This window comes from Musca vetustissima, unplaced genomic scaffold (assembly GCF_032173495.1).
Source record: "Musca vetustissima isolate MV318-11 ecotype Yass unplaced genomic scaffold, APGP_CSIRO_Mvet_v1 utg35646, whole genome shotgun sequence".
In the NCBI taxonomy this organism is placed as follows: domain Eukaryota; kingdom Metazoa; phylum Arthropoda; class Insecta; order Diptera; family Muscidae; genus Musca; species Musca vetustissima.
In genome coordinates, this window is record NW_026878089.1 from 11910 (window position 1) to 33776 (window position 21867).

At 35.5% G+C, this 21867-nt stretch overlaps 1 protein-coding gene across 1 annotated transcript; it reads right to left on the reverse strand.

Moving 5' to 3' along the window:
• Positions 1-15476: 15476 nt before the first annotated feature.
• On the reverse strand, positions 15477-16076 carry LOC133322878 (uncharacterized; the record flags this gene model as incomplete). The annotated part of the gene is made up of 2 exons (XM_061531830.1): positions 15620-16076; positions 15477-15545 (listed from the first exon to the last, which is right to left on the reverse strand). Coding segments are annotated over exons 1-2 (526 nt in total), but the record flags the coding sequence as incomplete, so codon positions are not given.
• Positions 16077-21867: the final 5791 nt, after the last annotated feature.

Genomic DNA, 21867 nt, shown 5'->3' on the forward strand with positions numbered 1-21867 from the left:
TCTTGAGCGCGTTTTCAACCGAATTCGCTGAAATCTGCTACATTGGGTTCGTATTGGGTACTTAATGTCTCCACAAAAAATTATAAATATAGATCCTTATTTTGGGATTTATAGGGGGGTTATAAGGGTACCCCTAATTTTGCGGTATTTTGGGGAGTTGGATCGCATTTTGCGACCCAATTCGCTAAAATTCGGTACTTTGAGTTCTTATTGGGTAGCAAATGTCTATACTAAAAATTATAAATATAGGTAATTTTTTTCGGTTGGCCCCCATATAAGAATACCCCCAATTTTCGGTATTTAAGGGTTCTTGAGCGCGGTTTTCAACCGATTTCGCTGTAATTTAGTAATTTGTGTTCTTATTGGGTAGAAAATCTCTCTACAAAAAATTATGTGTATAGGTCAATTTTTCGGGTAGCCCCCATATAATGGTACCCTTCAATTTTCGGTATTTTAGAAATTTGGTACATTCGGTTCTTATTGGGTACAAAATTTCCCCGATATATTTCATTATTGTCATGTTTGGGTTTTTTATCACAATATCTTTAGAAGGCGGAAACTTACAACTGATGGCTAAAACGTCTTTGTCGGGTAAAAATTGACTATTCCACGTAACCCATTAAAATATTGGGTTCAAAATTAGCATATACCGGTCATTAATTAGGTATACCCCTCATATAATGATATCCCCAAATATTCACTACTTCCTACACTATGTAATCAATATTGGTCCCCCTTTAGGCATAGCCTCATATAACTTTGTAATCTAAAATTACAGTATTTTGAGGATTTTATACCCAACCATGCGTTATCAGTATCAGTCCACATTTGTAGCTTTCAGATTTTAGGGAAAATCCCATTTGGTGTACATAATGATTTACATAAATCGGTTTGTAGAATTATCGATATATGCCCACTTTTTGGTATGTTCCCTATATTTTCATTGCTTGTATCCGTCAGTATAACTATGGTGGAGGGTATCCAAAGTTCGGCCCGGCCGAACTTAACGCTTTTTCACTTGTTTATATTAAAATAGTTATTTGATTTGTTCCGCGTTTTGAGTTTGGCTCTAAAACTCTATTGTAATCATTTTATCTGCGGAGGATAGCGAGATAAAAAATTAGAACGTAAGGTTCGATAATGAACTATAGCCGCATTTAGACCTAGGCCCTGTGTGGAGGTTTCAGAAGGAGTGGACCGATATTCCCCATCTTCAAATTTGAATTATCAATTAAAAATTTCTGAAATTTGTATTATGGTTTACGTAATCCGTTTTTAGACATGCCAGTATAGGTCCACTTCTTGGTATGTTCCTTTTATTTTCATTTCTAGTACCTGTCAGTATATCTATGGTGGAGGGTATCCAAAGTTCGGCCCGGCCGAACTTAACGCTTCTTCACTTGTTTTATAAACAATTATACTAAAAACTATGAAACGAAATAAAGAAAAATCGAACCGCTCCAGGAACGTGACTACCCAACTCTAGATTTAAGGAATTTTAAAGCCGCACCACATCGTGGAGCTTATAAAAAGTTCGGCCCGAGCGAATATAACGACTTGTGTGAAGTAGACACAGTACACTTTAACAAGGGAATGCAGATCATGTTAAAAGTATAATGAGAGAGTGAAGATAATTAGAAATTCTGATTACGAATGGATCCACTCAAATAATATTCTGTGAATTTCCAGATAAACGCTATATATAATGTTATGTAATATAATCTAATCTGTATTCAATGAATTATACACTTTGTACATGATCGTGCTGGTTACTGCCACATATTAGAAAATGGGACTAGGGCCTTAAGAATCATCAAAATTGTCACGACCTTTATATTAGCTAATGTTCCAAAATGGATATATAAAGCCTGTTTATAAATCCAGTCCAGCGATTTTAATAAACTTGTTACTTCATTGATTTATAGTGAGGGCGTCAATAAGGGGATCGAGAATTCGCATGTCGCATCAATTTTGTTACCCTCGGTGGAGAACATTTCCATTTCTAACAACAATAATATTTTCTTAAACATTTCATCTTAATCCGACTGTAAAACATAAATAATTTAACTGAAGTAGGTTAAACAATTAGTTAAAAAAAAAAAAAACAAAGTACTCCATACTACCATTGAATGCAACGTTCCACAAATAATGTTACTATGGAATCCATGAAATGAACAGAGAGTTGCATTCAAATGCAATTTATACATTAAAGCACCATGAATACAAAAATAAAAACGAATTATTTATTCACTCAGTCAGTGAGGCAGGCAGGCAGCTTTCAGATATTTTCTGCAGTGCTACGGCAGACAAACGAAAATCCGAACAACCGCACTTAAAATATAATGCAAACGAAAGCAACATTCATTCAACACTGCCGCAACCAGGCAGGCAGCCAGTCAGCCAACAAGAGAAGATATTCCACCAACAACAACAGCAGCAGGCAAACAGAAGTAACTACACAACTACAACAATAACAACTTGAAGTCATTTGTACCGCAAATTAAACAACCGTAGGAGAAATTATCATTAAAAGCATTCATCTGGAAGACTGATCTGGAACCATCACTTCGAACATGAATGTGTTCGTGTATATAGAATGCACAAACACACAGACACGCTCACATATGAGAGTAACGTTATTTTCGTAACGGTAGCAATGGTTGTGATGGAAAATAATCATCACGAAACGGGTTAAAATAATATACGAGTGTATTTATATATTTTCGTCATGTTAATAATAGTCTTTGGAGTTCTAGTTAACATGGGAACAGGACATTTTTTTTTTGGGATGACAGATAGGAAACTCGATGTGTAATTAAATACAACAGTTCTGGATTCATCACAGCCTATAACAGTAAAAAGAATGACGTCCTCGGAGATGCAATAACCATCGACGAAGTAAATAAAGTCAAAAAGATCATTCGTCTGTTTTCTGTTACGAGAGAAATGAAAGCTCCCTCGCCTGAGAATGGTCGCTAAAGCATTCAAAAGCAAACTGGCTACTACTTCAGTTGATAAGATTCAAACGGGATAATGATCTTCGTGGAGGGTTCCACCTCTATTAGGGTAGAAAAATACACGGCAGCTAATTGGAAGGTAGAATATCGGGCTTTCAATCAGAAGGATTATTTATGTGGAGGTGAGAGGTAATACGAATGATCTCTACGATCTACTACCGGAAAGAAAGAGAAACTATGAACTACGTCTAACATGAAGCTTCAATGTACGTGAAAACAAGTGAAAAAGCCTATATAATTCATAAAATGATTACAACAGATGGCTAAATCTTAGAATTCCATACATAGTAGGGAATAAACAGACAATTTCGAGTACATATTATGGTGTCTTAACTATATCTTAATTGTTAACTATTTTAAGGGAACCCCACCCATTCTCGACTTTAATTTTTCAAGATTTTCAATTGGCTGGTAAATTAATACCAATGCTTCTTAAGGTTTGTAACTTTGCACATATATATTTGAAGATTTAAAAGAGAAGAAAAATAATTTACAAAAAAATTTTGTTATTATTTTGTTGTTGTTTTTTGTAATTAATGAAAAGTTCTTATTTTTGATGGCGGGCATGATAACTCCTCACTGGAACATCGGAATCCGAAAATTCCAACGGTGTTAGAAAGAGTACATGTCCGGCTCTCGTATGAACTAGGATTATTGAATTCGCTCTAAAATTAACAAAATGGCGGATCTTTGAAAACATATTTTTGGTAAATCGGCGATTTTTGACCAAAAACCAAGTTAAACCAGTAAGGAAAGTAGTAAAGTCGGACGGGGCCGACTATATGATACCCTTCACCACTATGGGTATATTAAACAGGACTATTAGCATGAAATTGGATGAAATAAAATATGTGATATTTATCTAAATGTTAATCTACGTAGATCTATCCATAAAGTATGTAAATCGACTTCAAACAAATATAAATGGGTCATCCGTTGGGCTATGTCTGTACTTCTAGAAAACGCAACTACATAATTCTATGCTCAATTTTGTACGTTGTGCAAAATTTGATGTCAAACTGACTAACATGAGGAGTTTGATGCCCAATTTACTTGAAATCGGGCGAAAATATATATGGAAGCTCTATCCAAATATTAAGCGATTTCAAACAAACTAGTGACAGGATAGGTTATACTAATTTCAGAACGTTTTGTTCCTATTGGTTCCTGGTGCGTCAATTACTTAAAATCAATCTATAATAAAAGGGAGCTATATCTAAATCTGGACCGATTTTCACGAAACAACGCAGACATCACTCTAGGCTCAATTCAGTACGTTATGCCAAATTTTGTGCAAAACGAAAGATATATAGGGACTTTGGTGCAACATTTACATGAAATCGGACGAAACTATATGTGGGAGCTATATAGAAATCTGGACTGATTTTCTCGAAACTTGGCAGACATCATTCTAGGCCTAAATGATTAGGCTGTACCAAATTTCGTGCAAATCGAAGGATATATTGGGACTTTGGTGCACCATTTACATGTAATCGGACGAAGCTATATATGGGAGCTATATCTAAATCTGGACCGATTTTGTCGAAACTTGGCAGACATCATTCTAGCCTCAGTTCAGTACGTTATACCAAATTTCGTGGAAATCGAAAGATATATAAGAACATTAGGGCACCATTTACATGAAATCAGACGAAACTATATATGGGAGCTATATCTAAATCTGGACCGATTTTCTCGAAACTTGGCAGACATCATTCTGGGCTCAATTAAGTACGGTATGCCAAATTTCGTGCAAATCGAAGGATATATAGGGGCTTTGGTGCACCATTTACATGTAATCGGACGAAGCTATATATGGGAGCTATATCTAAATCTGGACCGATTTTCACGAAACTTGGCAGACGTCATACTAGGCTCAATTCAGTACGTTATACCAAATTTCGTGCAAATCGAAAGATATATAAGAACATTAGGGCACCATTTACATGAAATCGGACGAAACTATATATGGGAGCTATATCTAAATCTGGACCGATTTTCACGAAAATTGGCAGATATCACTCTAGGCTTAATTCAGTACGTTATGCCAAATTTCGTGCAAATCAAAAGATATATAGGGACTTTGGGGCACCATTTATATGAAATCGGACGAAACTATATATGGGAGCTATATCTAAATCTGGACCGATTTTCACGAAACTTGGCAGACAACACTCTAGGCTTAATTCAGTACGTTATGCCAAATTTCGTGCAAATAAAAAGATATATAGGGACTTTGGGGCACCATTTACATGAAATCAGACGAAACTATATATGGGAGCTATATCTAAATCTGGACCGATTTTCACGAAAATTGGCAGACATCATTATAGGCCTAAATGATTAGCCTGTACCAAATTTCGTGTAAATCGAAAGATATATAGGGACCGTTTACATCAAATCGAAGGATATATTGGGACTTTGGTGCACCATTTACATGTAATCGGACGAAGCTATATATGGGAGCTATATCTAAATCTGGACCGATTTTGTCGAAACTTGGCAGACATCATTCTAGCCTCAGTTCAGTACGTTATACCAAATTTCGTGGAAATCGAAAGATATATAAGAACATTAGGGCACCATTTACATGAAATCAGACGAAACTATATATGGGAGCTATATCTAAATCTGGACCGATTTTCTCGAAACTTGGCAGACATCATTCTGGGCTCAATTAAGTACGTTATGCCAAATTTCGTGCAAATCGAAGGATATATAGGTGCTTTGGTGCACCATTTACATGTAATCGGACGAAGCTATATATGGGAGCTATATCTAAATCTGGACCGATTTTCACGAAACTTGGCAGACGTCATACTAGGCTCAATTCAGTACGTTATACCAAATTTCGTGCAAATCGAAAGATATATAAGAACATTAGGGCACCATTTACATGAAATCGGACGCAACTATATATGGGAGCTATATCTAAATCTGGACCGATTTTCACGAAAATTGGCAGATATCACTCTAGGCTTAATTCAGTACGTTTCGTGCAAATCAAAAGATATATAGGGACTTTGGGGCACCATTTATATGAAATCGGACGAAACTATATATGGGAGCTATATCTAAATCTGGACCGATTTTCACGAAACTTGGCAGACAACACTCTAGGCTTAATTCAGTACGTTATGCCAAATTTCGTGCAAATAAAAAGATATATAGGGACTTTGGGGCACCATTTACATGAAATCGGAAGAAACTATATATGGGAGCTATATCTAAATCTGGACCGATTTTCACGAAAATTGGCAGACATCATTATAGGCCTAAATGATTAGCCTGTACCAAATTTCGTGTAAATCGAAAGATATATAGGGACCGTTTACATTAAATCGGTTAAATATATATATGGGAGCTATATCTAAATCTGAACCGATTTTTCCCAATTTCAATAGGGTTCGTCCTTGGGCCGAATAAGTGACCTATGCCAAATTTCATCCAATTCGGATCATAAATGCGACCTGTACTTTGTTTACAATTTAACATGGACAGACAGACAGACAGACAGACGCACAGTGGGAAAAAATACCGATCTAGCGCGCAGAAAATCAAAAAATGAAGTTGAAGGAAACTTTATAACATTAATGCAGTTTTAAAGTAGAGTGTTGAGAGTACTTAAGTCCGTATAAAATAATCCGAATTAATAAGCTAGAACGGAATAACGGTACATTTAAAATAGAAAATTTTTCCAATGTTAAAAATGGCATTTTTTAGCTATAAAATTGCGATGGTCGTGTTCATTCTGTGAATATATTATTATAAAATTTTGTCCATTTTTGATATATAGTATTGGTATTTAATTAAATTGTATAGTTATATAACCCATAAGTTATTTTAATTTAGGTGTTCCGGGCTAAATATATGTAAGGTCCGTTTTTTTAAATTCCTTCAATTAAAATAGGGGTTTAGTATGGAGTGCAGTCGAGTTCAGCTTTGATTTTTGTTTTATTTTTCTTGTGTGTCTGTCTAGAACATCATACTAAATTTTTTCCTGCGACTTCCTGCGATTCTCGGATTTATGGCAATTTTTTTGAAAAAATGCCAATTTGGTGTAGGAAGCTTTTTTAAGGTTTCCTTTAAATAAAATAAAAAATTTGTGAATTTTTTTGATATAATTCATCAAATATGACTTGGAATAGATCACAGCATAGCAGATAAGAAAAAAACAAGTTCAAAATGTCCATCCTAAGGTTCCAGAGTACTGGGTGTGAGTAGGAAAATGAGGGTATTTAAGTAAGCTGCTCCAAACGTTGATTTTAAACTCATGCCCTGAATATACATTTATTCCAAATGTCTTTCTAAATAAAAATTGAAATTACAACGAAATCGGTTGTAAGAGTCTTCTAAAATACCGCAGGTAAAGGGTCCACTTTATGAACCCTGGAAAAATATCATTGGTGTAACATTCATATATACACTGTTTTACCTATATTTATGATTTTCGTGGAGGTGGAGTTTATGGACTTTTATTATACCTGTTATGGAGTTTCCAATGACTGACATGACTTCGGATGACTTTATTTCTTTGTCATACGAATTTCGTTAGGGTCGGATACAGGTATCAGTTAATTATGAATGCAAAAATACATATTATTTATAGACTTTTCTACCTATGAATGAAAAATCCGCATTTAACAAATGTTCATTCATAGATTTTTCTCATTCAATAAGTGTCAAAGAACGGGATTATACAAGTTATAAACAAGTGAATGGCGATTTATTTTAGTTCTTAAACAAGTGAAGTGGAAAAATGTCAATTTTGTACAGAGAGCTCTTTGGCTAAAATCTAAAAATGGCTCTGATGTAAAGGAATATGCATTAAATAGACTTGGAGTTAATGCTACCGATTATGCAAACGCTAAAGGGATTTGTCGAACAGTTACCACGCTATGTACGCGATTTAAAACGAAATGTATGGCCGCCAGAAGGAACAAAAAACAAATGGAGCGTCAGCATGGAAATTGGCTGATATAATTAAATGTGCAGCTTTGCCCATAGGTATGTTGTCTGAAGAAGCCATGGAATCCAGAAATAAGGACTTTCGGAACCACAGGGAACTGTACACCAGACAAATTAGTCGTGAGGAAACAATGAGGGATCTTTTTAATAGGTTGCTATTTTCTTCTGATCCAAAAATATCAAGTTTGTCTCGTAGTACATCTCCTAACCATCGATATAGTAAGCCACTATCTTAAGAAGTCCTTAAACTACTGGAGGATACAATGCTACCAACTAATTCAGATCAAAACTCGGATTCTGAATGTGATTAGTATTTAATAAGTAACGCCTAAATTTTGTAAAATATATATAGTTTAATGTTTTAGATATGTAATATTAATAATAATAAAGATATATATAATAACAATAGTGTTTGCCCTTAACCCACTTTTTACCATCCAAATGTTTCGGAATTTTTAAAAGAAGCTCCCATTTTAGGAGTACTATTAGTTATAACGAAAAATGTTGCTTATTATAAAATGTTTCAAATGCTTCAAAATAGTAATTTTCACCTAAAAATTTAAGTTTTTCAAAAAAAAAAAAAAAAAAAATCGGCGCTTAATGGGTTAATAAAAAAAAAATTGCCAAATTTTTTCATAAAATAATTAAAATTGTCCATCTAAATCTATTCTTATCCAAAATATCGATAAACATACAGTAAAACATCTACTTTGATTTTCTGCGCGCTAGATCTGCATTTTTTCCCACTGTGCGTCTATCCAGTCTAATGGTCCTTCGAATATAATATTTATTTAAACTTATCAATCTTACAACACTTTCTTAAGCAATACCCTATAACAGATACTACGAGCTGATGAAATCTCATTATTTTTTAAGACTAAAAGAAATTGAAAAAATAACATTTTTTCTCCCCCCACTCTCCATTCATGAAAGATGAACAATAAAATATTTAAATAAAGCCACTTTGAATGAGGAAAAAGGATTACAAATATGCACAAACACACACATATGTTAAGCATACACACACAACAAAAAGCATGTACCACAACCGCCACAGGAAGACAGGAATAACTATAAAGAGGATACAACGTTAAAACAACCATTGGATGTGGGGAGGAGGCAGATAATATCTTGGTATTATAGAAGAACATTTTGATCAGAAAACTGGGAGAACGACAACAACAACACAGGAAACATGTGAAAAGAGTGTTGTTTATATGATGTGTGGAGTACAAACAACAGCAACAACAACACCGGGAAAGTCATATGGCATATAAAGGCAAAAAGTTTATAAAACTATATAACAACAACAAGAATAATGGCGGTAAGAGATTAAAATATTTACTGGTCACAAAGAATGAAACCTCACACATTATGCACGGATTTTCAACGGCTTTCCGCTATTGTTATTTTTCAAATGATATGTATGTAATCTTTTTTTCGAATAACACAGTCAGATTATAATTTAACTTAACGGGAATTTTTTTATCTTCACACATTTATTAGGTGTTCGGCATAATAAATCAAATCCGCATTTTAAATTTGAATGTCATATGGAAACAATTTTCAAACAGTATATAGGATAGTGGGAAGTCTAAATGGAATGGGTGACCTGATAATAGTTACGAATATATTCCGAATATAAACCAGTAAGGAAAGTAGTAAAGTCGGACTGGGCAGAGTCGGCCCGGCCGATTATATGACACCCTTCACCACTTTGAGTATATTCTACATAGTCTCCTAATAGACGTCGCCTTTTCGAAAGAACATTGAAATGAAATTGAACGAAATATATTTAGGGACTTTGGCGCACCATTTACCTTAAACCGGACGAAAATATATATGGGTGCTATATCTAAAAGTGAACCGATATTCACGAAACTTAACACACATCATTCTAGTCTTAATTCAGTACACTATACAAAATTTCGTGCAAATCGTAAGATATATAACGACTTTGGTTCACCATTTACATTAAATCGGACGAAAATATACATGGGAGCTATATCTACATCTGAACCGCTATGCCAAATTTGTGCATATCGAAAGATATTTAGGGACGAAAATATATAAGATATATAAATCTGTACCGATTTCCACGAAACTTCACCTACGTCATTCTAGACCTAATTCAGTACGCTATGCCTTTGGTACACCATTTACATTAAATAGGGCGAAAATATATATGGGAGCTATATTTAAATCTGAACCGATTTTCAGGAAATTTACACACATCATTCTAGACTCAATTCAGTACGCTATGCCGAATTTCGTGGAAATCGAAAGATATACAGGGACTTTGGTACACCATTTACATTAAATAGGGCGAAAATATATATGGGAGCTATATCAAAATCTGAACCGATTTTCAGTAAATTTACACACATCATTCTAGACTCAATTCAGTACGCTATGCCGAATTTCGTGGAAATCAAAAGATATACAGGGACTTTGGTGCACCATTTACATTAAATCATACGAAAATATATACGGGTGCTGTATCTAAATCTGAACCGATTTTCACGAAACTTAGCACACATCATTCTGGACCTATTTCATTACGCTATGCCAAATTTCGTCCAGATTAAGGCTGAATCCGGATTAAAGGTCATTTACCCGGATTAAAGGTTATTGACCCCGGATTAAGGGTCAATGACCCCGGATTAAGGCTTAATCCGGATTAAGGGCCATTGACCCCGGATTAGGCTTAATCCGGATTAAACGTCATTGAACCCAGATTAAGGCTTAATCCGGATTAACGGTAATTGACCCCGGATTAAGACTTAATCCTGATTAAGAGACTTGACCCCCGGATTAAGGCTTAATCCGGATTAATGGTCATTGACCCCGGATTAAGGCTTAATCCGGATTAAGCGACATTAACCCCCGTATTAAGGCTTAATCCGGATTAAAAGATACTGACCGCATATTAAGGGTCATTGACCCCGCATTAAAGGTCAACGACCCCGGATTAAGTGTCATTGACCACGGTTTAAGGCTTAATCCGGATTAAGGGTCATTGACCCTGCATTAAGGCTTAATCCGGATTAAAGCTCATTGACCCCGGATTAAGGCTTAATCCGGATTAAAGGTCATTGACCCTGGATTCCCCGGATTAATGGTCATTGACCCCGGATTAAGACTAAATCCGGATTAAGAGACTTGACCCCCGGATTAAGACTTAATCCGTCATTGACCCCGGATTAAAGGTCAATAACCCCGGATTAAAGGTCATTGACCCCGGACTAAAGCTTAATCCGTATTTATGGTTATTGACCCCGGATTAAGGCTTAATCCGGATTAAGAGACATTAACCCGCATTAAGGCCGGATTTAGAGATAATGACCCCGGATTAAAGGTCAATGACCCCGGATTAAAGGTCATTAACCCCGGATTAAGGGCCATTGACCCCGGATTAAGGTTTAATCAGGATTAAGGGCCATTGACCCGGATTAGGCTTAATCCGGATTAAAGGTCATTGACCCCGGATTAAAGGTCAATGACCCCGCATTAAATGTCATTGACCACGGATTAAAGGTCATTGACCCCGGAGTAAGGCTTAATTCGGATTGACACCGGATTAAGGTTTAATCCGGATTAAAGGCAATTGACCCCGGATTAAAGGTCATTGGCCTTAATCCGGATTAAGCCTTAATCCGGGGTCATTGACCCTTAATTCGGGGTCAATGACCATTAATCCGGATTAAACCTTAATCCGGATTAAGGGCCATTGACCCCGGATTAGGCTTAATCCGGATTGTACGTCATTGACCCCGGAATAAGGCTTAATTCGGATTAATGGTCATTGACCCCGGATTAAAGCTTAATCCGTATTAATGGTCATTGAACCCGGATTAAGAGACATTAACCGCATATTAAGGGTCATTGACCCCGGATTAAAGGTCATTGACCCCGGATTAAAGCTTAATCCGTATTAATGGTCATTGAACCCGGATTAAGAGACATTAACCGCATTAAAGGTCAACGACCACGGATTAAAGGTCATTGACCCTGGATGAATGTCATTGACCCCGGATTAAGTGTCATTGACCACGGTTTAATGCTAAATCCGGATTAAGGGTCATTGACCCTGTATTAAGGCTTAATCCGGATTAAAGCTCATTGACCCCGGATTAAGGCTTAATCCGGATTAAAGCTCATTGACCCCGGATTAAGGGCCATTGACCCCGATTAGTCTTAATCCTGATTAATGGTCATTGACCCCGGATTAAGACTTAATCCGAATTAAAGGTCAATGACCCCGGATTAAAGGTCAATGACCCCGGATTAAATGTCATTGACCCCGGATTAAAGCTTAACCCGTATTAATGGTTATTGATCCCGCATTAAGGCTTAATCCGGATTAAGAGACATTAACCCACATTAAGGCCGGATTAAGGGTCATTGACCCCGGATTAAGGGTCATTGATCCCGGATTAAAGGTCAATGACCCCGGATTAAAGGTCATTGGCCCCGGATTAAGGGCCATTGACCCCGAATTAAAGGTCATTGACCCCGGATTAAGGGCCATTGACCCCGAATTAAAGGTCATTGACCCCGGATTAAGGTTAATCAGGATTAAGGGCTATTGACCCGGATTAGGCTTAATCCGGATTAAAGGTCATTGACCCCGGATTAAAGGTCAATGACCCCGCATTAAATGTCATTGACCCTGGATTAAGGTTTAATCCGGATTAATGGTCATTGACCCCGGATTAAGACTTAATCCGGATTAAGAGACTTGAACCCCGGATTAAGACTTAATCCGAATTAATGGTCATTGACCCCGGATTAATGGTCAATGACCCCGGATTAAAGGTCATTGACCCCGGATTAAAGCTTAATCCGTATTAATGGTTATTGACCCCGGTTTAAGGCTTAATCCGGATTAAGAGACATTAACCCGCATTAAGGCCGGATTAAGACATACTGACCCCGGATTAAGGGTCATTGACCCCGGATTAAAGGTCAATGACACCGGATTAAAGGTCATTGACCCCGGATTAAGGGTCATTGACCCCGGATTAAGAGCCATTGACCCCGATTAGTCTTAATCCTGATTAAAGGTCATTGACCCCGCATAAAATGTCATTGATCACGGATTATAGGCTTAATCCCGCTTGACCCCGGATTAAGGTTTAATCCGGATTAAAGGTAATTTGACCCCGCATTAAAGGTCATTGACCTTGGATGAAGGCATAATACGGGTTAACGGTCATTGACCCCGGATTGAGGTTAGACAAACGGGAAGAGCTAGAATTCTGAAATTTTGAATGTAGTTCACTGTTGGAGAGTAGAATTGAGATATGAAAGTATAGTACTTATGTGTACTATATGGTACTATATTTGGTACAACTTGATTATCTGCAAACGGATAGGCTGGACTCCAGAATTACGGAATTAAAATTACTGTTGAAGTGTAGGATTGAGGTAGTTTAGGAAATTCGTAATTATGGGAACAAAAAGTACCAAATGGTACCAAATATTTTATAATTTCTTTTTGAGTGAACAGATAGGGATTGGTACAATTTCGATTTAATTGAACGGATAGAAATGGAAACCTGAAATTTCAATTAAGTCTTTTGTTAGAGAACATGATTGAGGTAGTAGAGAAAAAATAAGGTAGTATTGGAATGTCGTACTTAAGGATACGAAAATCACTAAATAGTACTAAATATAGTATTTGGTTTATGTGAATGGACAGAGCAGGAATCATAAAAGTTATATTGAATGATATAGTATTGGAAATTCGAACTTATAAGAACTTAATGGTACTAAATATGGTACAATCTAGATCAATGTGAACGAATAGGGCTGGGATCCTAAAATTTTTGATTAATGTGACTGTTGGAGTGTAGAATTGAGCAAGTTTTGGAAAATGGAACTTTTGTCTACGTAAAGTAATAAATTATATTAAATTTGGATGTTGGAAAAAAGATAGATTATTGAATGAGTTAGTTTTGGAAAATCATACTTATTAGTACGAAAAGTACTAAATTTTTAACTTTGGTGAACGTGTAGATCTGGAATCCTACAAGCTGCAACTAAGTTTGCTTTCGGAGTGTAAGATTGAGATAGTTTTGAATATCCGTACGAAATACAGAATAGTACCAAATCTGGTACAATTTGGATTTCGTTTTACAGTTAGAGGTGAAATTCTTAAATTTGGACTTACGATTAACATTTGAAAACTGAATTAAGGTAGTTTTTTTTCCTTAAATTTGGAAATTAGATTACTGTTGAAGTTTCCATGAAATTCGGTATAGCGTATTAAGTCTAGAACGATGTGTGTCGAATTTCTTGAAAATCGGTTCAGATTTAGATATAGCTCCCATATGTATTTTCGTCCGATTTTAGAGAAATATTGCACCAAAGTCCCTATATAACTTTCGATTTGCACGGAATTTGGCATAGCGTACTGAATTAAGTTTAAAACGATGAGTGTTAAGTTTCGTGAAAATTGGTTCAGATACAGATATAGCTCCCATATATATATTCGTACGATTTAATGTAAATGGAGTACCAAATTACCTATATATCTTTCGATTTGCAGGAAATTTGGCATAGCGTACTGAATTAAGCCTATAATAATGAATGTTAAGTTTCGTGAAAATCGGTTCAGATTTATATATAGCTTCAATATATATTTTCGTACGATTTTAGATAAATGGTACACCAAAGTCCATATATATCATTCGATTTGCACGAAAGTTGGCTTAGCTTACTGAATTAAGTCTATAGTTTCGTCACATTTTTGGTAAATGTCCAGATTGATGTCTGCATCGGTTGAGTTTTAGATATAGCTCCCAATATATATTTTCGATTTTACCCAATTTTATTTGAATGGTGCACCAAACACACATTATTTGTTCACCGAACGATTCCATTCCAACAGTCATCCAAAAGATCATATGTCTGTTCTATATTAGGATCTCTTGTATGTATCAAAAGTGGTGAAGGGTATCATATAGCCGGCCTCGTCCGACTTTGGAACTTTCCTTACTGGTTATTAAATAAGTCTTTCAGATCCTTGTGGAATTCTTTCTTAAAATTAGCAGAACTCATCCTTTGCGTAAGATTGTTTGCTCCTTGCCGTTATCTGCTGCCACCGTACTACTTAATTCGATGCCATACATTGATTAAAAGGGTCAACTCAATTACCTTGGTATACATGAATGGTCATTTGAAAGATGTGTGCGCGAGCGCTTCTATAAATTGAATACCCTCTGATGTTCTTCTATATATTAAATATACAATTAGGCTATTCTACGCCCATATTACCTCCTGAAATGATTCTATAGACAGAAAACCTTATGAAACTTTTCTATTTCATTTGAACTATAGAAGACCTATATGATCAATCCTAAAACAAACAAGATAACATTTTGATCCACACCAGTATTTTATTTTTATTGTAAATACTACTACTTATGCTAAAAATAAATATCTAATTCTGAGATGTATAAAAATGATTTTTAATAAATTCAGCACGGCTGCGTTCTTCAGTATTTGTTAGTATCTCATAGTGATGATTTTCATAATCCTTCAAACTACCGGGATCTAAAGAGATGATGAATGTTTAAACATATTTATTATAAACATATATTTATATATCTAAAACTATAAATACCAACCTATCGATGAATCTTTCCATTCCAATGCCATATTATGCAGCAATACCAAAGCGATAACAATATGCCGGGCAGTTGTGTGTGAACCATGAAATTCATCATTTAAAATACCAAAACGATGTTGTAATAATTTCAACGATTTTCTTGCCGGTTCATATGTTAAACGTAATGAACTATTAAAGGCCTGTTCGGCCAATGTTATGCCATAGAGGACCGGTGTATAAAGATATGATGAGCATTTCAAATCAGAGTCGCCTAACAGCAAACGTCCACGAAATTCGTTTTGTTCAAAACGTTCTTTAATCCTGCTCTGGGTAAATATATCAACTGGAGTTTTCACGTCGCATGCCTTGGTCAAATGACAATCTAAATCACGTATTTTTAAACTGGCATCTGTTACAATCTGTATATGCAGTATGTGTTCCACGGTATTATTCTGTTCTACTGTATTATTTCCCATTGAAGTCTTCTGTCGTTTACATTTCATTTGTGTATGATTAACAGCACCGATCACCTGAGGCATACGAGCTATATCGTAGAAACCTTTTGTAACCTTCTCCTTTTCGGCTAGTAAACATGGCATACGAATATATCGAGATGCATTATACGATAAAGCTTCGGCAACACGTTTGCTTATTTTCATGAGAGTTTTAAGCGTAACTCCATGTGTTTGTGCGGTTATTTCGGGATGCTGAAAAAAGAGGAAAATACGATTCAATTTTGGGTTCTATATGCATATATAAGACCTTCAGAAAGTTAAGCTTCAGGAAGTTATCTGCATGATAGGTCTTATAAAGCTCTTCTTTTAATAGAATGGCTTATGAAGATCTTCAATAGACGGGAGACTTATTAAAGCTCTTCTATAGAAGGTTTTATACAGAATGGAAGATATTCTGAAGCTCTTCTACACATTAAAAACCCTTCTGAAGTTTTTGTAGAATAGAAATTATTCGAAAACTCTTCTAAAGAGCAGATTCCTCCTATTTCTATATAAAATAAAAGAGCGTTCTGAAGCTTTCTATAAAATAGAAGACGTCCTAAAGCTCTTCCATAAAATAGAACATGAAAGGTCATCTGAAGCTCTCTAGAAAATGGAATCCTTCTGAAGCTCTTCTATAAAATAGATGACCTTCTAGGCTCTTCCATAAAATAGAAGACCTTCTAATATTTTTTTAATAGAAAAGCTTTCAATAAAATATAATACCTACTGCGCTCTTTTATAAAGTAGAAAACCCCTTGAAGCTCCCCTATAAAATAGAAGACCTTCTAAAGCTCTTCTATGAATTAGAAGACCTTCTGAAGCTCTTCTATAAAACAGAAGACCTTCCGAAGCTCTTCTACAAAATATAAGACTTTTGAAGCTCTTCTATAAAATAGAAGAATTTCTGAAGCTTTTCTATAAAATAGAAGACCTTCTGAAGCTCTTCTATTTTGTAGAAGACATTCTGAAGCTCTTCTGAAAAAAATAAAAGACCTTCTGAAGCTTTCTATAAAATAAAAGACCTTCTGAAGCTCTTCTATAAAATAGAAAACCTTCTGAAGCTCTTCTATAAAATAGAAGACCTTCTGAAGCTCTTCTGTAAAACAGAGGACATTGTTCTAAAATAATGGGAATCTCTTATATAAAAAGGAAAAGATAGACCTTATGAATGTATTGTATACATTAGAATTCGTTTAAAGCTTTTATATACTCTGAACCCCTTCAGAATATATTCGATCCTTTTGAAGCTTTTCAAAAAATTAGATGTCCTTGTGAATCTCTTCTTTAATATTTTTAAGGATTTCCTGTCGATTGATTTTCAATAAACAGAACACCTTCTTGATAATGAAGATTTGTTACCTCAGTCCTTCCCCAATAACGAACAGCTGCCATTATTTGTTTCTCCACCGGTACTTGACACTTTGCCGGATTTAGGGTATCCACCTTGCCGTTCGAATTCTGTTGCTGTTCAACTTCCAAATCATCCTTCAGCATATCAATTAAACGTTTCATACTATCCTTGGTGAAACGATAACTATATTGGAATTCCTTTTCCCTTAAATCGATCAAAGGATTAAAACGACGTTTCCGTCGTTTCGGCTTTGTACGTAGCGGTGCACAAAATTTCGCCAATTGTTTATTGCAATGTATGCGACGTATTATTTGATCCATATTGAGAAATGATTGAAATGCATTCAAATCATCTAAATCGTTTTGAAAACGTTCTATTGTTTCTAAATCCATTTTTTTTTTTCTTTTTAAAATACTATTTGCAAAATGTACGATTTTCAATGTATACACAGAAAAAATTGAAAAACGTTCCACTTGCTAACGAATGGGAGAGAAGATAAATCGGGTGATAAAGAAAAACACAAAGAAGGTTAACGAAATATTTACGAATGTGGTGGGATGGAGACTGCATGAGAATCGCATTGTTGACACACACACACAAGGATACTTGCCGTGTGCATGCCTCAGTGTTGGGTCGAGTATAATTAGTGGAAGACGTAACGTGCTATGAATGTTGTGTGGGAAAAATAAAATCAAAAATATTGTTTGTACAGTACAATAGTAATCGACACTCTCCAAAAAACTCATTGTGTAATTACGGTGTATTCCAAGTAAAAAGTCCTATTTTAGATTAGGCGAGTTTACTTGCGGCAATTCTTATCGTTTTCTTTTGAACTTGCTTCATGCGTTATGGATTGGTATTTCAAATTACTGGATTGGTATTTCAAATTACTTACACTACAAACAAAATACACAAAACGAATTGGCAAAAAATTGCCGGTACGAACAGTTTTTTTTTCAATTTCTATTCCCCTTGCTCCTCTCTCCTGCAAATAAACACTTGCCGCAAGTAAACTCGCCTAATCTAAATTGGGACAAACATTGATATTAAACATTGGAAAAGGTAAATAAGTTCGACCGGACCGAACTTCTTTTAATTCTCCTTTTTTCAATGCCTGCCTAGGACCATCAACATACATGTTCGGCGGCTATAACTGCGAATATGGCATATATTTGGCTTGGAAAATAAGAATCATCAAAATACACACAAAGAAATTAGCGGGACCATGTCAAATATGGGACTATAGTAATCATTTTCTGCAAATAGAAAAGGCAAATTACAATAAAATGCATTTACCTACAATATGGCGGACCGGTATATGGGGATTATGTCAAAGAATGGACCTATACTGGAAAATGTCATTAACTCTCCACACTTCAGTTGAAAAGTACGACTGCCACTTTCTAAATATGGTCCAAAAATGGGGAATGGAAATATATTTTAACACACCCAGACTCCTAAATATAACAATTTAGATCGTGTACCGATATACATCACTTTCTTGGGAATAATATAAAGGGAAATTCGATTTAATATAATTTTTTCAGGTTCTGGAACAGATCAAAAATTTCAAAATACAGCTATTCGATTGCGAAACCTGTTATAATCTTCAAAGTACCCGGCCGTGCACCCAAATCGGATTGAAAATTTATCCGTAATCCTTAAAATGGCAAAATCGTTATTACCGTTTTATAATTGCCATAATTCATATTATAGGGTGGCGATGTGCAGTTGATAAAGTTCGAGACTACAAATCGATGGATCATTCTAAAAAGAGGCTTACATTCCTGTCCAAATTAAATGTCTTCGGACATTGCAATAAAAAACCTCGACACCAAAATCTACGCATGAGCAAAACACAAATGGTCCATTCCCGTACTGCAAGAATTTACTAGATTTTACTATATTCTTCGATATCATAAAGGAAAGTTCGTTATCGTAGTAAAAAGTAGTAGATTCAGACCAAAAATAGGAACATGAAAACAGGTGGTCTGTTTGAGTACTGCAAGTAGTCTTGTGTCGTTCATGAACGACTAAGTTCAATTGAACGAGTCAGTCCACTGAACAAGTGAACCCCACATATTTCAGTTATTATTATTGTCGTTCACTTATCGGGTTTGTTCACCAAACACAGTCGGTCTCTGAAGGACTTTGCTCAATGAATCCACTGATTTGTCCGGAGCAACAAATTCAAGTTTGCAGCCGAACATAACGGAGTTGTTCCATCGACCAACCAGCCATTAAAATATGGAGAAAATAGATAGGAAATTCCTTCGAATGATTGAGAAAGATCATCATTTTTACGGTAGGTTAAACTACCAGAACTTAATTGGTATGTGCTGCCATGACAATTGAGTAATCATTTGAAAGATATAAGCAACTGAAAGAGGCGAACGACCTAGTTCACATTCAAAAAATGATGTAGTTCGTTCGATGACTGAACTGAACGAGATTACCCAAGACTAACTGCAAGCAAGACTAACAAGTTATCATTTAAAAAAAATACATTCTTGCAGGTTCTGAAACAGGCCAAGCAAGGCCCATAAATAAAGTCATCCAGAGAGACCAACTGTATATCAGCTGCCACTCCAGTTCATTATTGTAACAATGTCCAAATTTTTGTCATTAGACTTGAGAAAACAGCTGTTTTTCGATTTCGATTGCTACCTGATGACCTTATTAATAGACCTTGAACTAAGGAATGACACCATGGTACAATTATAAAAGGTAACAGCAAGTCCCATCTGATTTGATTCCAACGTAATACTAGTGTCAATACGAATTTGACAAATTATGTTTTAAAAATCACCCAACAGGAAAATTGGGAACGCATACAATTCGAAATTGTTCTTTATTAAATGTCCTCCCGTATTCATTTTACTCAATCTGCCTGTTGGGAAAGTTTGAGGAAGCAAAACTTTCTTCATTGAATAACTCGCAATAGCTCAATTATAGGAAAGATGTGGAAGCGATAGAAATATAAATTTAATAGATTTTCATTCATGTTTTTCAAATTTTATCTTGAGGATTCAAAAATATTTTATTTTCAAAATAAATATAATTTATTTGTTTGGTTACATTTTTCTGTCAAATGACGTTGACACTAGTAAAACTTACAAAAGCAAATTTCCATGTGGTTGTTGTATCTTTTGTTGTACAACAACACTTGCTGTTACCTTCTATTATTATACCATGGAATGACACTAATGGTCTGTTCCCGTACTGCAAGAATGTACTAATTTTTACTACGATAACGAATTTTCCTTTATGATATCGAAAAAATAGTAAAATCTAGTAGATTCTTGCAGTACGGGAACAGACCATAATAAAGGAAATATCGAAAATTATTTCGATAAATAGTAGTTTCTTGGAAGCATGGCCTATAAATAAGGTCACCAAGGGAGACCAGCTGATTATCGATACCTCTCAAGTTTACTGTCAAAATGCAAACCAAAACGTGGATCGATATATTGATATAAAAAATGATTTATTGTATAAAAAATTGATTTCGAATTTTCCGAAAGCAATAAACGGCGACAACAAAATAATCGATTATTCGATATGTCAACAACTCCATTTATTTCCAATTTGTCAAAAGTCAACCTACACATCCCTAGTATTTAGCGCGTCTTTTGCCAAAATCAGGTAGAGTGCGGTTGAATTCGTCTCGGAAATTTCTATTTTAATATAAACAAGGTAACCGAAAGAAGTGATAACAATGTTATGACCGTAAACAACAACTAACCAAAACAAATAAATTAATGTGTTTACATAAATTTTGGAGTGAAATTGTGTAGCGCAAAAATATAGTTTCGTTCTAAAGGCCGGCATGTTTTTTTTGTCCACCATTATCGCAAATAACCAAAAAGAACAAGAGAAAATAAAATACACGACGGTGTACATACACATTTCTATATAAATATTTTTCTTTTTGTCTTGCTCTTCTTCTTATTGGCAGTTTCGTCCGGTGGTATACGAATTTCTCGGGAGTCTCAACCAAGTAGGCCCAGGAAAACCGAAATATACGTGAAATATGTCTGACGATCAGAGTCGTGGACGACGACGTCCATCTCGGGAATATCATTCATCGGAATCGACGACAAGTTCTCGCCGTCCCCGTGAACGTTCTACTTCGGAAGAACCGGTAAGTTTTGGCTGTAAATATGTATATTGTATTACACACTACATATCCCGTTACAAATCGTTTGTTTGTATGTAGGTATGTGTGTTTATTTACAGAGTGGTAAAAATGATGGTGGGCCATGCAGGCATGCAGACTTCATTGCTGGTGACGTGATGAACTTCGCTGGGGATTGGGGTCTGCTGCTTCTTGTGTTTACAATTGTTGTGTGATAATTATATGGGGTTACTGTGTGATAAATTGTATTGTTGTTTCATGCTGGGGTAGGTTTGTTTTGT